The 13,880-nt window shown below is 43.6% G+C and overlaps 1 protein-coding gene across 1 annotated transcript in view; it reads left to right on the top strand.

Annotated features, from left to right (window-relative positions):
- The window catches only part of LMAN1 (lectin, mannose binding 1), a 23,130-nt gene extending 14,958 nt beyond the window's left edge, over positions 1-8,172 (top strand). Inside the window, exons 12-14 of the mRNA XM_031064439.1 lie at positions 653-819; positions 2,617-2,704; positions 7,945-8,172. Coding sequence (XP_030920299.1) covers positions 653-819; positions 2,617-2,704; positions 7,945-8,172 — 483 coding nt within the window. The remainder of the gene's footprint in view (positions 1-652; positions 820-2,616; positions 2,705-7,944) is intronic.
- The last annotated feature ends 5,708 nt before the right edge of the window (positions 8,173-13,880 follow it).

Raw genomic sequence — 13,880 nt, 5'->3', positions numbered from 1 at the left:
TCATTCATCTGCAAGATAAACCAGCTGGAGGAAGAGGGGCTGAAGAAAAACCACACAAAATATTTCTGTCCAGTGGGATAAAATATCCATGGATAAAAAGAATAGGGGGTTTTGCTTAATGAAGAATTCAAGTTTTCAGATCTCAAATCTGAGGGTTTTCTGCTCAGTAGCCTGAATTTTGCTATTTTATTATGGCTATTGAGTCAAGCAGGTTTTCAATTCAGATCCAGGGAATGTTGTGATCTCTGTGAAAGTGAGAGCAAACTTCAAGACTAAAGATGTCAAAATGCTATTGCACACTACAATTGATTTTTGTGTGTGTGTGTACAATTAGCTTAAAGTATTAATGGAAAAAGTAGGTAGTTGCATCTAATGATTTTTTTGGAGTAATCTGAACCATCTGCCTCTATATATTAAGGAGTTCTTTCTTTAATCCAGATTATGGCTGACAAACTGGTTTTGGCATTCACGTTTCACTAGCACTGTGCCCTTGAAGAGCTGATGTGGCTGTAGAAACTCTCTCGCTTTCAACTGTTGTGTTTGAAAACATTTTCTGTTTGGCTTTCTTGGAGTTGTTTTCTTATAGCTCCTTTTTTGTTTTGGTTTGTTTGGTTTTTTTTTGTTTGTTTGTTTTTTTCCTTTTTTTGAGAAGATGGCCTTTCTAATGAAAAGTATGTTGAGCAACCAGGTAAAGAATTTGGGACTTGGAGGTGGAGGGGACGAAAGCCAAGAAGAAAGCACTCCTTCTGATCCAGCAGCAGCTGCAGGAATGACCAGAGAGGAGTATGAGGAATATCAAAAGCAAATGGTTGAGGAGAAGTGAGTACCTGTTCCCTTATTATGAGTACGGGGCTGATTCTTGGTAACTTTGTGCAAATAAAAATAACCCAAGAAAAAGCCAAACATGCTGCTCTTCACTATTTTTTTTTAAGTAGATGAATCTTTGCTAGAAAGACTTTCCAAAATAAAAGTTCCCCAGCTGCAAATGGTAAAATATTACATTCCTTCTTCCTGCCCCCCTGCCCCCCCATCTTTTAACTGTCTCCTGTGCTTTCCTGCTCTCTCCACAGCTTGATATGCTGGATTCATTCCTAGGTGATGTTACTTTATCTAGAAACATTTTCCGAGATGCTTGTAGTGCAGGATTTAATTCTCTAACGTATATGATTTGTTCTAGAACTCCACGTGGAGTACACTTTCAATATGTAATATTTCATTGTCCACATTTATTATGGCAGACCTGAAAAAGTACCGAGTGCTCATTTATCTTGAACAAAGGTTTAAGACAGTTATTTTTCTTTCTAAAATCTACTAAACAAAGCAGAACTTTAAAATCAATTAAGTCTCAATTTTGTCTGTAAAGACAATCTTTATCACTTGCTGTGTTTGTGAAAACAAGTAAAATGGAAGACTTGGCGTGTGTAGGAGTTCAAACCATGCACAATTATAAATAAAACGATTGACTTTTAAATCTCAAATGCATCTGTTCCTCTAATGGTCAATTACATAATGGTTGTGTAAATCCTTCTTGTAAGATGATTATAGGTGCCAGGTTAATGACTGATGGAATTTGAGGTATCCAGGTCTGTATTTAGCATCAGACATTTCAATCAGGAAGCCCTGAAGAGATCTCCTTTGGTCTGGAAAAAAGCACAGAATGTTTTGCTCTGCCTTTTGTCAAGTAATATCTAAAAGAGAAATGATCACCTACTGGCAGGAAGCTGCTTTAGGGAGACTGAGAAGAAGCACAGGATTCCTGGGATAGGGAAATGCCTGGGAAAAGAATTACTTCTATTCTGTTTTGAAGTGGGGCCCGTGTCCTTTCCCTGCTGAGCTGTACTGAGGAAGCAGGGCAGGAATACCCCTATAGGACAGTTAGAAACTCTAAGAGAAAAGATCATCTCTGGATGAGATGTGGTGTTGTGTCAGAAAGCTCTGACATGGGCAGAGCATGGTCCTGTTCCAAGGCCCCACGGATTTTGCCCAGTGCTCAGCTGTGCAGGAGTGGAGACCAGAAGAGTAAATGTGCCCTGCTGAACTTGTGTCAGGCAGTTTAGAACCGGTAACCAACCAGGCTTTGGGTACTTCTCAGATTTTAGATTTGTTTGTGCGGGTTTTGTTTTTAGAGCGAGAGAAATGCAAACACTCATTTTGGAAGAAGAGGAAAAGTAATATTTCATTTTGAAGTAGCTTTTACGTGCCAAAATACCTATACTGAAACATGTTACCAAAAATCTTTGAGGAGACACATTTTGCAAATAAATGCATATGTAATCTGAAAAAAATTGGTGCAGACCAGTTCTTAAATCTAAAGAAAACATTTTATAAAATCACAGATTAAGTCAGTGCTCTTCCATACAGGAAAGCTTCAGAATTCATTGCTCTTATGAAACAAATAATGCACAAAGAAAGACCAGGAAAATTCACAGTAACAGAAGCACAGGAAGTGTGGCCCCTTGGCATCACTTTATTGGTATTGCTCCTTTTTTGCCTTTGGACAAGTTACTTCTCTTGGGCAATACCTCCCATGTGTAGCGTTTTGCAGCCAAGCAACTGGTTTAGTTCAAAAGATTGTTTTTATTAGCATCTTGAAGGAACATTTTTTCTGATTTCCAGGATGGAAAGAGATGCAGCATTTGCACAGAAAAAAGCAGAGCGAGCTGTTCTGAGGGTTCACCTGAGAGAAAAGTACAGACTGCCCAAGGTAAGCCTGTAGCTCATGAGATCATCTAGTCCAGAGGCCAAATTTCAACCAATTTTAAACTGCCCATTCCTTTTCCTTTAGTGATCTTGGCACTGTCAAGTATTTCCAGGAAAGCCAAAAATATTGAAAGTAAAAGCTTCAAGCAACATATTTCAAATAATTTTTTAAATTATTGTGTTATTTTGTAGGCTTCTGCCATGGGCAGCAGAGAGGTAATACAGGACAGAGTACTCTTTCCAGGGGTTTGGATCACACATTTGCTCTGGTCTGTCACTACTGGGAAGATGTTGGCATATTTCATTTATACCCCTCAAGGATATATGCTTCTTAGCAATTTGAAAGTTTATTTGTATTACTCACCTGCCAGCTCTGAGTCATTACCACTCATTTTCTGATCAGTACTTTCCCATACTTTTTGATTAATTAAAATGGAGGAAGGTAAAGAATCTCTCTCCTGTAAATTTAGCTGCTAAAAAATGTAGTGCTTAATCCAAACAAGTCATTTAGGGACTCATCACCAACAGAAAGAAACCAGCACCTGTAGCTTCATCTAGCCAAACTTTTAAATAAGCATTCAAGGTGGAGTTGGGTCACCTCCCAGTGGCCGTGCCTCTTCCAGAGGGAAGCCAGGTGACATCTGAAATCAGGTAAGATGTATTCCCCCCCTGAGAGCCTGGTTCCTCTGGTGCTCTAGCTGGACAACATACCCTGAGGGTGAGTTTAATTACAGAAAGATTAATTATGCAAAAAAATTAAGTCCAAGATTTTAAGTGATTGATTGGATTGGAGGCCTAAGTCTCTAAACACCAGCATTTTAATTAGCAGCTGAGGAGTAAAACATCATTAGGCCTTGCTTTCCTTTTGGAGGCATGGGCTGCCACAGCTCCTGAGCAGCATTTACCCAGCGTCTTGCCAGAGCTTGCAGCTCCAAGAGGGGCTGCTCTGGAAAGCTCCAGGATACACGAGTGTCCAGGTCTCAACTAAACATCAGTGGAGCTGGGTGTCTCTGGTTTTCAAATTCTCCCACTCGTAGTGCTTTTTGCAGCTGGAGATGGTGTCCAGGTCACCAGTCCCCCCTGGCTGAGTGCTCACAGACACACAAGTATGCAGTGGTGTTCTGACCCATCTCCAGGAGGATCTTGGCTTTGGCATGTACCAAGTGCTCTCTGGGGCCATATTTCAGTAATAACAGTAGAAGATTTGTCTCCAAGGTAGGAGAGTAGCTCTAAGCTAGAAAACAATATTGCAGGACACGTTTTCCTGCATTTGTTTCTCCCTATATAGCATTTCTTGGTTTTCATCAGCCCTTAAGAAAACATGTTATAGCAGGAAGAAAATGAAACTACTACATGCATGCTAATGTGTCCCTGAAAAACAATTCAGTACTGCAATACAACATACTGGCAGCAAATGCTCTCAGGCTTCTGATAATGCATTAAATATTTTGAAAATTGAAAGTAATTTCAGGTAGCCTAGTATGGTCTAGAAACACTGAATATTGCCAGTATCAATCACTAGCAAGCATTTTAAGTAAAAGCATGAAATTCAGGACTAAGCAGGGGCCCCCTTTGCCATGTAAAATCTAAAGCTCCATGCTATCTGGGCCAGATTTATAAGAGAAAGTAGACCCTTAATGAACCTAATCCTATTAACAGAGTTGTCAACTTAGGTTTGTCATCAGAAAGATGTTTTTAGCCATGAGACATTTGATCTGTGGACAACTTTTTCATCTTTGGTGTATTCAGTGCAATTTTAAAAACTATATAAATACAGACATTAATATTTTAATAATAATTATTATTATTTTTTTAAACTCACCAAACTCTCTTATCCGCTTGCTGCCTTTTTCCTGAACTGGGATTCAGTAATCAATTAATTTCTGCAAGCTCTAAACACAGGGGCATGAGCTGACGGTGAGCCGTGGAAAAAGGAGTCCCAAGGCAGATGTCAGGAGGGAGCAGTCCCCACTCACCAGCTCTGTGCTCCAAGCTGCGATCTCTGGATTCTCTGAGGGTGTTCCTGGGCAGGAAGGCTGCTGGTTCTAACATTTGGCTCCTTGTAGCTACTTGCAAGGTACTTGCAGCCCTTCAATGGCAAAAGGATAGTGTTGCTGCTGTATTGCTAATTTAAGTCCCACCTGCAGGTGAAGGCAAGGTGAACTCTGATTTTGTATGTTACTGGTGCATTAGAGGTGATGAATCACAGGATAAGGTCTGGAGTCAGCTACCTAAGGATCTCTGCACATAAGCATAGGTAAATATTATGGCAGGATAAGTCAGGCACAAGGAAAGAAGTACATCACACAGGGATGCTGGAAAAGAGTTTGGCTCCCTTGTGGATTAGTCTGTGAGCTTTGATCCTTTTGGTTTACAAGTAGACTTCATATAAGCAGCGTTGAACCAGCATTTGGTATTCTTTGCTCCTTAAGTTGCACAGAAGACTTTAACATCATTGTTCAGAGGAACGAAAGTGCCATGAAACAAACAATACCAAACTTTGATTGCTCTTCTCACCTCGTGGAGGGCCGTTGTCTCCCTTTGAGGGAGCTTGACAAAACTTTTAGTGACAGAAGCTGCCTCCCTGAGGGACACTGCTTTTCCTGTGGGCATGGACTGTGTCTCTCCCTGAGTGACATTGCTTTTCCTGCCCAGTGGACATGGAGCTGTCTAATGTTAAACTGTATCCTTTACCTGTGGGAGCCAGAGAAGGAATTTCCCCTGGGATGGTCAGACAGCGACCATGTCCTGCTTGTGCTATCTTAATCCTTCTCCCTCTCTCATTCACCTTTTTTCTCATTTCTGTACACATTGCTACAAAATAAAGTTGGTATGCTTGAACTGACCCTTGCACCTTAATTTGGGCAGAGGGCTTTACTCTCAAGCTGTGACAAAGCAGGTCTTTAGACAGTTTTCTGCTCACACCTACCTGTGTATCGTTGTATATGTGAAGAACTCTATTGTATCTATAGCAAAACAGATCTGGGACTGACTACATCAGAGGCATAATCAGGGTCAAAAAATATTACCATGCACTCAGACTCCACTGCCGATGCTGTTGAATTGTCAGAATAATGTCCGACCCAGTTTTGGCCTGGGCACTCTCCCAAGCAGTTCCCACGGCCAGTTTGGGAGTTAGGTCAGGCGTTCCCAATGGCAGTTAGATGGGACCACCCTGTTTGGTAGGGCAACAGAGTTCAATAGCATCCCAGTGGGTTTTTCCAGGCCAGCTGGCCTTGGGGCAAGAGACCAGTGCCAGGCATATTTAATTTAGTAAAATAGATGTTGCTTCTGTGTTCACTTTTCCATTTCAAATCCAAGTAAACAGGAATCAAATGCTCAAATGTTAGAAGGAAGCGAAGAGGCCGTACATGCATCATGTGCTTCTTTGCTTCTTGTTGAGCAGCCCCACCCTGTTGAAGCACATTTTAGGTATATTAAAGCTAAATGCCAAGTGGGTAGAGGCAGGTGGCTTGGGCAGAATTGTACTGCTCTAGACTATATCTCAGCATATTCGTTTTTGATCAGAGAACACTTTGAAGCCCCAAACTGTTGCACATCACATCACACACTTCCACAGGACAGTGGGTTTTGGTGCAAGAACATGCCAGACAATTGTTCATATTGCCAAAGATGTGTTCAGTGTTCAGTAGTGTTCAGTGATGATGCCTTAAATTGGAAATAATTCTAAAGGAAAGAACATGTGTGATTGACTGATTAGGGGCACTTGTTCAGTAATTAACATTTTTTTATCATCCTCTACTGCTGCTGGCAAGGATTTCAAAAGGGCTAACTCCTCTGATAGCCATCAGTTGCTGAATAAAAGCTTAAAACCATTTTTCCTGCTACACAATTAATAAAAAATACCTCTTCTGTTCAGGAGATTGTTTCTAGCTCCCACAGATCTGACTCCAGCAATCCTTATCAAAAAGGTGAAGAGATGTCCTCACCCATTTTATCCACATAGCAGTAACAATCCTGCTAGAGCTCCCTACAGTTTCACAGGAAATATGGGGGGAAATCAGATTAAAGGGAAGTACAGTCATTGCAAACAGAAAGTGTGGAAATATGGAACCATAAATAGTGGTTATGCAGCTGACCACCCCCAGCCTGCCTGTCCTTGCTATGGCCTGCAACAACACAGACATTGCTCATGTATGTCCTTGCATTCATTTGTCCTTTCATTCATGCAAAACCCAGACACCTCACTCTAAAAAACACCTCCTGCTGATGGCATTGCTGCTTATTCATATCAGGCCTTTGCTGCTGTCATGGTTAATTTTGGAGATGTAATGAGGCATTAATGGTTATCTTTGATGTGTGAACTGTGTCGAAATATCCTGTGCTTCTGAGCTCTGGATCCATCAAAATCCACCAGAAAATGTGAACAAAATCACCATTGTTTGAAAAATTGACATAATCCCACCGATGGAGTGTTTCAGTGGGCAGGCAGGAAGCAAGTGTGTGTAGTGCTTACTGCATCTCAGCCCTTTTAATTGCTTAACCAGTTTCTTCTCCTGTCTCCTTTTGCTTTCTCAGACTCACAACCAACCTCCCTCCTCTCTTTTGTTGTCCAAGTCCTCCTATTACCCCACTTGCCAGCACTGCAACACTGATTATGTGCCAGGTAGCCCCTGCTCTTCATCACAACTCAGAGAGGCCAACCAAAGACCTAGACAGAGTTCAGATGTGGTTTGGGAAGGTGGGGGACCCTTTTTCTAGTGATTCGTTCTGAAGTTTAATGCATCTTTCTTCCTGAAGGCTTCAGTTTAGTGCTGATACCTAGAAATTCCCCCCACCTACCCTGCCCAACAATCGAATAAGGAAATGGTACCTCAGCTCTTCTAAAGCTCTTGTTCCATTGACCAGAAGCTGACAGGCACAGCACAGCAGCTGGTAGGCTCCTGCAGCATGGTTTTGGGGGCTACAAATAACTTGGAATGGAATTCCTGCACCATCAGCATGGCAAAGATTTCTAAAATGGCAAGTGACACTGAGGGCTTCAGTTTTGACAGTGCTGAAGCCCTTCAAAGAAGTATAATTGGCATTGCCCAAAAAATCTTAGAACTTTCATGGAGGCTAATTGAGGCCCTGAATTCACAAGTTGCACACAAAAAATTGACTGAAAAATCTGTATGTTTCGATTCTCCCTAAAAACCTAAAAAAGAACAAAACAAGAGTCTCTCTGGTAGATCCTAGGAGAGCAGAAATACTCTCATCTGTTGGTTTTGTTTCCTGCTTTAGAGTGAATTGGATGAGAATCAAATACAGATGGCTGGAGATGATGTGGGATTGCCAGAAGACCTTCAGAAGATGGTGGCAGAAGATCAGGAGGAGGAAGAAGACAAGGACTCTATCCTGGGCCAGCTGCAGAACATCCAGAATATGGACATGGATGCCATCAAAGAGAAGGCACAAGCCACCTTCACTGAGATGAAACAGGCAGCTGAGCAGAAATGTTCCATGATGTAGAAAAGCCACCACTGCCCAAAGGCTGTGACTTCAGTGTTGTGTTGCCGGGGATGCAGAGGGAGAGCAGGCAGAGGGAAGCACTTAGCTCTAGAGCATTCAGTGTAAATATAGAAAAGTGATGAGAGAGAGACTTAAAACCCTGAGGGGAGAGTAAAATTTTACCTGCTGCGACTGCCTAGAAGGAAGTTAGAATCGATCCTCAGTTTTGAACACAACTTTTTCCCCCATGGAAAAAAATGGCTTTAAAACAATTAATATTGGGAAAAAAATGTGCCTTTTTCCATTTTTTCCACATGACTGAAATGCTATTAAATGTGTATGTTTGAACAAAATCATGCTTCTGATACATCACATAGAGATAACCACTCATTTAATCCTGCTTTCAGAAATAAACATATATATTTCTTATAAGAACATGTCTGTTTCAAGAATCTTGAGGCAAACACAGTGCTCAGATATTGACATTTGCTGCAAAACCTTGATTTTTAAAATCCTCTCTGTACGAAGTGTAGCAAAAGGCAAAAAGTGAAGCATGTAACTCAACAGCTTGGGCCAAAAATGTTGTCGTACACACTGAGTGGGGACTTGGAGGAAATAAGGCTTGGTGGCTCTCAGTGAGCCCTGCTCTGGAGCAATGCAGGCTTCTTCAGTCTGCTTTCATTTCCCAGCCTCTCAAAGACACTTCAAACACCAAGGGACAGCAGCGACTCTCTGCTTGTCTGCTCTGTGTGCCAAATTCTGGGGCTGGGGGTACTGGCACAGGGCTAAAAGCAGCTCCCCACGCTGATTCTGGGAGTTGTCTCCATTGAAAGCTAAATATGGAAGGTTATGCCAGGGTGGAGCACCTAAACCTGAGGAAAGGCAGGGCTCTCACTAATGTTAAATCTGCCTGTGCCTATGGGACATGCAGGCTGCTACTCCCAAGGAATTCTAGAAAATGAATGGCTTTGTAAGTTCTCCAGCAACTAGCCTGGAAATTAAATTTGGAAATTAATACATGTAGCACCTTCCTACAGGTTTATAAGTCTCTTTCTCTCTCTCTTTCTTTCTGTCTCTAGCCAATCAAGTAAAAACAATAATTTTAAATTAAAAAATTCATGAAGTATGATTTACCTCCTTTCTTTCCCTTTTCCTTCTTTCCTTGCTTGCTTCCTTCCTCTTCTCTTTGTCTTTTCTCCCTCCCCTCCCCTCCCTTCCCCTCCCCTCCCCTTGCTTGGAAACCAGTTATCCATTTTCTTCCCCATTGTAGCATTAAGAAAATATGCTTCTTTTTTCTTGCTCATTTCCTTCTTACCTAGGAAACACAGAGTTTACAAGTTCTGACCTTCCTTGCTCTTTCCAGAGGATGTCCTAGTGCGTTAAATGGCTCTCATCCAACAAGTAATTTCTTTAGTGGACAGAACCTATCTCCAGCAGGTCCCTCAAGCATCAGAACTATTTTGCCTAAAATCACCAAGACTTCTGATCTGACTTCTTCCTCTTGGGACTCTGCTCTCACATGGCACCACAGAATCTAATTATCTGTACGGAAAGACAAGTGGGGTCTTTATGTAAAGATAAAGTAGATAAAATAGTCACCAGCTCAGCTCAACCAGCCTGAGGTTTGTGAGGCTCAATGCATTTCCCTCTGCATTGGTAGAAATCTGGGTGGTGTCTCCACACTGTTATGTTGCTTTACAGACTGAATTGTCCTATCTATAAAACACCAAAATAAACAAGCCTAAGGGTTTTGACCTTTGAATTAAAATGTGCTTGGGACATCCCAAAAATCTTACTGAAAGCATCTGGTGCTTTAAAGGATCTAATTAAATTTGTCAGCAGATATAGGATCAGCATTTTCACGGTTTAAAGAGTCAGAGAAGAAAGTACAGTCAGAATCAGCAAAGAAATTATTAATGAGATTCCAAAAAAAGTGTCAGGGCTGGCAGAGACAAACGGGACTGGGAGGTGGCTTGGGACTGGCGCAGGATGGGCGCCCAGCCCGCTGAAATGCTGCTGGTGCAGGAGTGAGCTGGCTTAGGCACCCCTGTTAGACCAGAGCTCCCACATTTAGTCTGGAGTGACAGGGCCAGGGCAGGGGGGCAATCTGCGCTGCCCTCAGTAGGAGCCTGATCTCCAGCTCGCTGGAGGTGGCTGCCTGCTCCTGGCAGCGCCTGCAGGGCTCATCCCTCCAGCACCGGCTGTTCCCGCCTCCAGCCGCTAGGCACAGGCCTGGGGAGGCACATGAGTACATGCAGGAGGTGGTGAGGCCACCCCAGGTACACGCAGCCCTCAAGGTGCTCAGCCCTGGGAACAGGTCACAGGACAGCCACTGCATGTGCTGGTATGCAAGTCTGGCAATGTTTATGTCCATATCTGTGCACGTGTACTCATGTGCATGCAGCTATGCACGTGTGAGAATGGACAGGGACATGCCTGTGTGTCCGTGTGTCTTTGTCAGGGGCAGATTAAAGGGTTAGGTCACATGGCAGCTACTGCTGGACCGACCCTACCTGGGATTTGGGTTCTTAGAGTTAATAGGATCGCTGGAGCTCAAGACCGTCATCCCATCAAGATAAATGTCTCTAGTGCCCACTCTTAAGCAATCCGAATTCAATTAGGCTAATTGGAAAACAAGTAAAGAAGGATTGTGTTAATATAGCCTTATAGCATGAACCTCCCCTCCCTCCTAATGAGCATGGCAGGCCCAAGTGCCAGTGCCCTCACACCCAGCCCATGGTGCTCCCACCAGAAGGGCTGCCTGAATCCCAGAGCCTATTCCACACCCACAGCCTGGACAGACAGCAGGACAAGATCTCTGTGCAACTCCTGGTGCCAGACAGGACTCTGGGAGGTGAGAAAACACAACTGATTCTCCTGGGCAGATCAAGCAAGGTCTCAGCGGAAAAACAATGAAAGTGTGAGTGATACAGTGACCGGAGGAGACGGCTTCCTCATGCATCATGCTTTCAAGAAGGTTCTGAAACTGCGCCCTTAGGAATTTTTGGGGAGGAAAAATTCCTTTTTCTGGGTTGTTTTTAACAATCTGCTGGATGATACAGAGCATGCAAACTGCAGGAGGGTACAGGTTCACTCTAGTTGAATATTTCCTCCTTTTCCTTGCTTCCCTCCTGTTGATTTGCAGTCTAACCTTGGAAGCCCTATTTATTTTTCAGGGAGGTCCCCCCTGCTGCACATCTTTGGTCTGGAGAGTGATGTCTCTCCTGCAGTGTGACTTCAGCTTCAAATCTCTGCTCTGCAAGGCAGTAATTATTTCACCTGGACATAAAAAAAAAAAAAAAAAGGCAGGAGAAAAGGAAGGAAGAACCTGTGGCATTTTATGGTGCTGATTTCATTGCATGAAACCACATCCCATGCATATGTCTCAACAGTGACTACAGGATGAAAATTACTTCCCTTTAGTCTTCACTGTACATGTGGAAGGAGGTACAGCAGACAGCTGCACTTTACAGATGGTCCATCTTGAGAACTTCTGTTACTGTCCAAGCATAACTTCAGCAGAAATTTTAATAATGCATTGCAAAAAAATAAAAAAGGTGATGAAATGGGGATACCCCTTGGAAAGGCAAGTAACAGGCGCTGCCTGTTTCATCCCCTAACGAATACTCTCAAATTTGATTCTGGTTGCCCCCACAAGTTTCCAAAGGTCAATGGTCTTTGCAAAGCTGGGAGGTACCACAGGATCAGTTTCTGAGGCTTCATCCTAATACGATACAAATCCCAGAGGGCTGCAAGCGATTCAACTGACAGCCAGGACATCAGACCCAAAGGGAAAAGTTCAGTCACCATTCTTATCCTATCTAAACCCTCTGTGCAACCAGAGGAACCATTAGACTTCTTCCCTCCCCGGAGCACTGTAATGCCTCATGCGTGTCACACAGTCTGTGCCTGAAGTATGGCAAGAGAGAAAAGACAGATCTAGAGATGGAAGAGTCAGAGTTGTCTCTGCTCTGCTACACAGTTATGGGGTTTTTTTCAGGTATTTTTTCAAATTGGGATCAAGGGAGTGGCTTCCTCTTTCAACAATTCCACTCGCCTGCCAGAAGGATGCTACAGTAACAAATGTAGCTCCACATGGAAAACACAAGTGGAATATTTTACTGCTGAGCAAAGAGGAGCCTTCTCTGTCAGGGAGGAAGGTCTCTTGTGTCCTGTGTGGGACTCAAGCACCGTGCTCCAGGGCTGGAAAGCTTTTTTTCTGCCTTCATATTGTAATTAACAGCAAAAAACCCGAGTATTGACTCTGTAACTGACAACTTTGACAGGTACCCCAAAATCAGCATCTGTGCCAGGATCCAATGCCCTTTATGGCACTGACTAAAGGGTTTTTGGTCCTTCATCTCACGTTCCTATGTTTCTTAACTATAACAAGCAAAACTGATTCCTAATTTTGCCCAAGACTTCTGGAGAGACAGGTGTGTTTTGTGCTGATTTTGAGTGCTGTAAACCCCCAGCTTCAAATTAGAAGAAATTAGGGACATTGCACAGTTCATTCATCTTCACTAATAGAGTTCCTGGGAAACACACATGTAGATTAAAGGAACACAATGGCCCCTCGCTGATTGCTTTGAGTACCCTCCAATGTCCCTACAATGGTATTGACTGGCTCTTTATAGTGTCCACAAAAGCCACACTAACCTTTTCTTTTCTCTTCTGTTGGCCTCTTCCCTCTGTGCAAACGGAGGTCTGAGTTCTTTCGGCCTCAAATCAACCCCCAAGCAGTCAGTGATGAACTGAGGCAAACCTGAAGCTAGGAAAAGCCGTGCACTCCTAAAAGAAATCTACTTGGGGACATCAGAACATAAACTTGCAAAAGGTGTGGACACTGGCAGGAGCAAGCACTGCCAATCTTTGAAGTGATTCCTCTGAAAAAATCTACATGATATGGAGCCTGTTGGGGCAGAAGGGGAATAAAAAAAATGCAGATTTATTGAGAGAGGTCATACTTATTAGACTAGCTAATATATCTGGAAGAACAAGAAGTAGCAGTGGTGTTTTTCTTCCACATTCACTCTCCTCAGGCTTCAAATGGAAGCATCCTAAAGCTAAGTGCAGACTGAACTCTGGATGTTACTGCGTTTGTCACATAAGCTAGGACAAAAGGTAGCTGGGGCCTCAGAGGAACTGGAAAGTGCTGGTGTGAAAATGACAGAAAGACAAAAGCAGGGAAAAGATCGATGCAAGATACGTGATGCTGTTATCTGGTTGGTTCTGTGAAAGGTCCCCGTCTTCCACCAAGCCAAGTACAAAGAGAAAAGTGTGGGATTTGGGTCCCTGCCTCACCTCCAAAAACATTCTGTGTATTCCCCATGAAGCTATGCCCTGCCTGCTACCGCCGCCAGCCCCACTCGCATCATGGAGTACAGGGTCACCGAATCAGCTCTTCTCACAGGCTCTGTCCTATAGCAGCATACTTGAAAACTTCCTGGCAAATATTGCTTAGAGCTTCCTCGGGTTTGTAAAGTCTGAAAGGCTGAGCCCACCTCCTGCGTCTCTCCTGCCTGGAAGCACCTGGTCTGTGAAATGCCTTTGGAAGCAATCGGGCGCAGGGCGAGTGTCCCGCAGAGCACCAGCGCAGAGGCTTTTACCCCAGAGCCCCTGAGTCGGGCCGGGGCCGCGGATCGTCCCGCAGGGCTGCTTTCGAGCGGCCGCCGTGAAAGCGGCGCACCTACAAACCGTCCGGGAGGGATCTGGGCTGAGGCCGGCGG

This window comes from Geospiza fortis, unplaced genomic scaffold (genome assembly GCF_000277835.1).
Source record: "Geospiza fortis unplaced genomic scaffold, GeoFor_1.0 scaffold143, whole genome shotgun sequence".
Taxonomy (NCBI): Eukaryota; Metazoa; Chordata; class Aves; order Passeriformes; family Thraupidae; genus Geospiza; species Geospiza fortis.
This window is presented reverse-complemented; position numbering and strand designations above follow the sequence as displayed.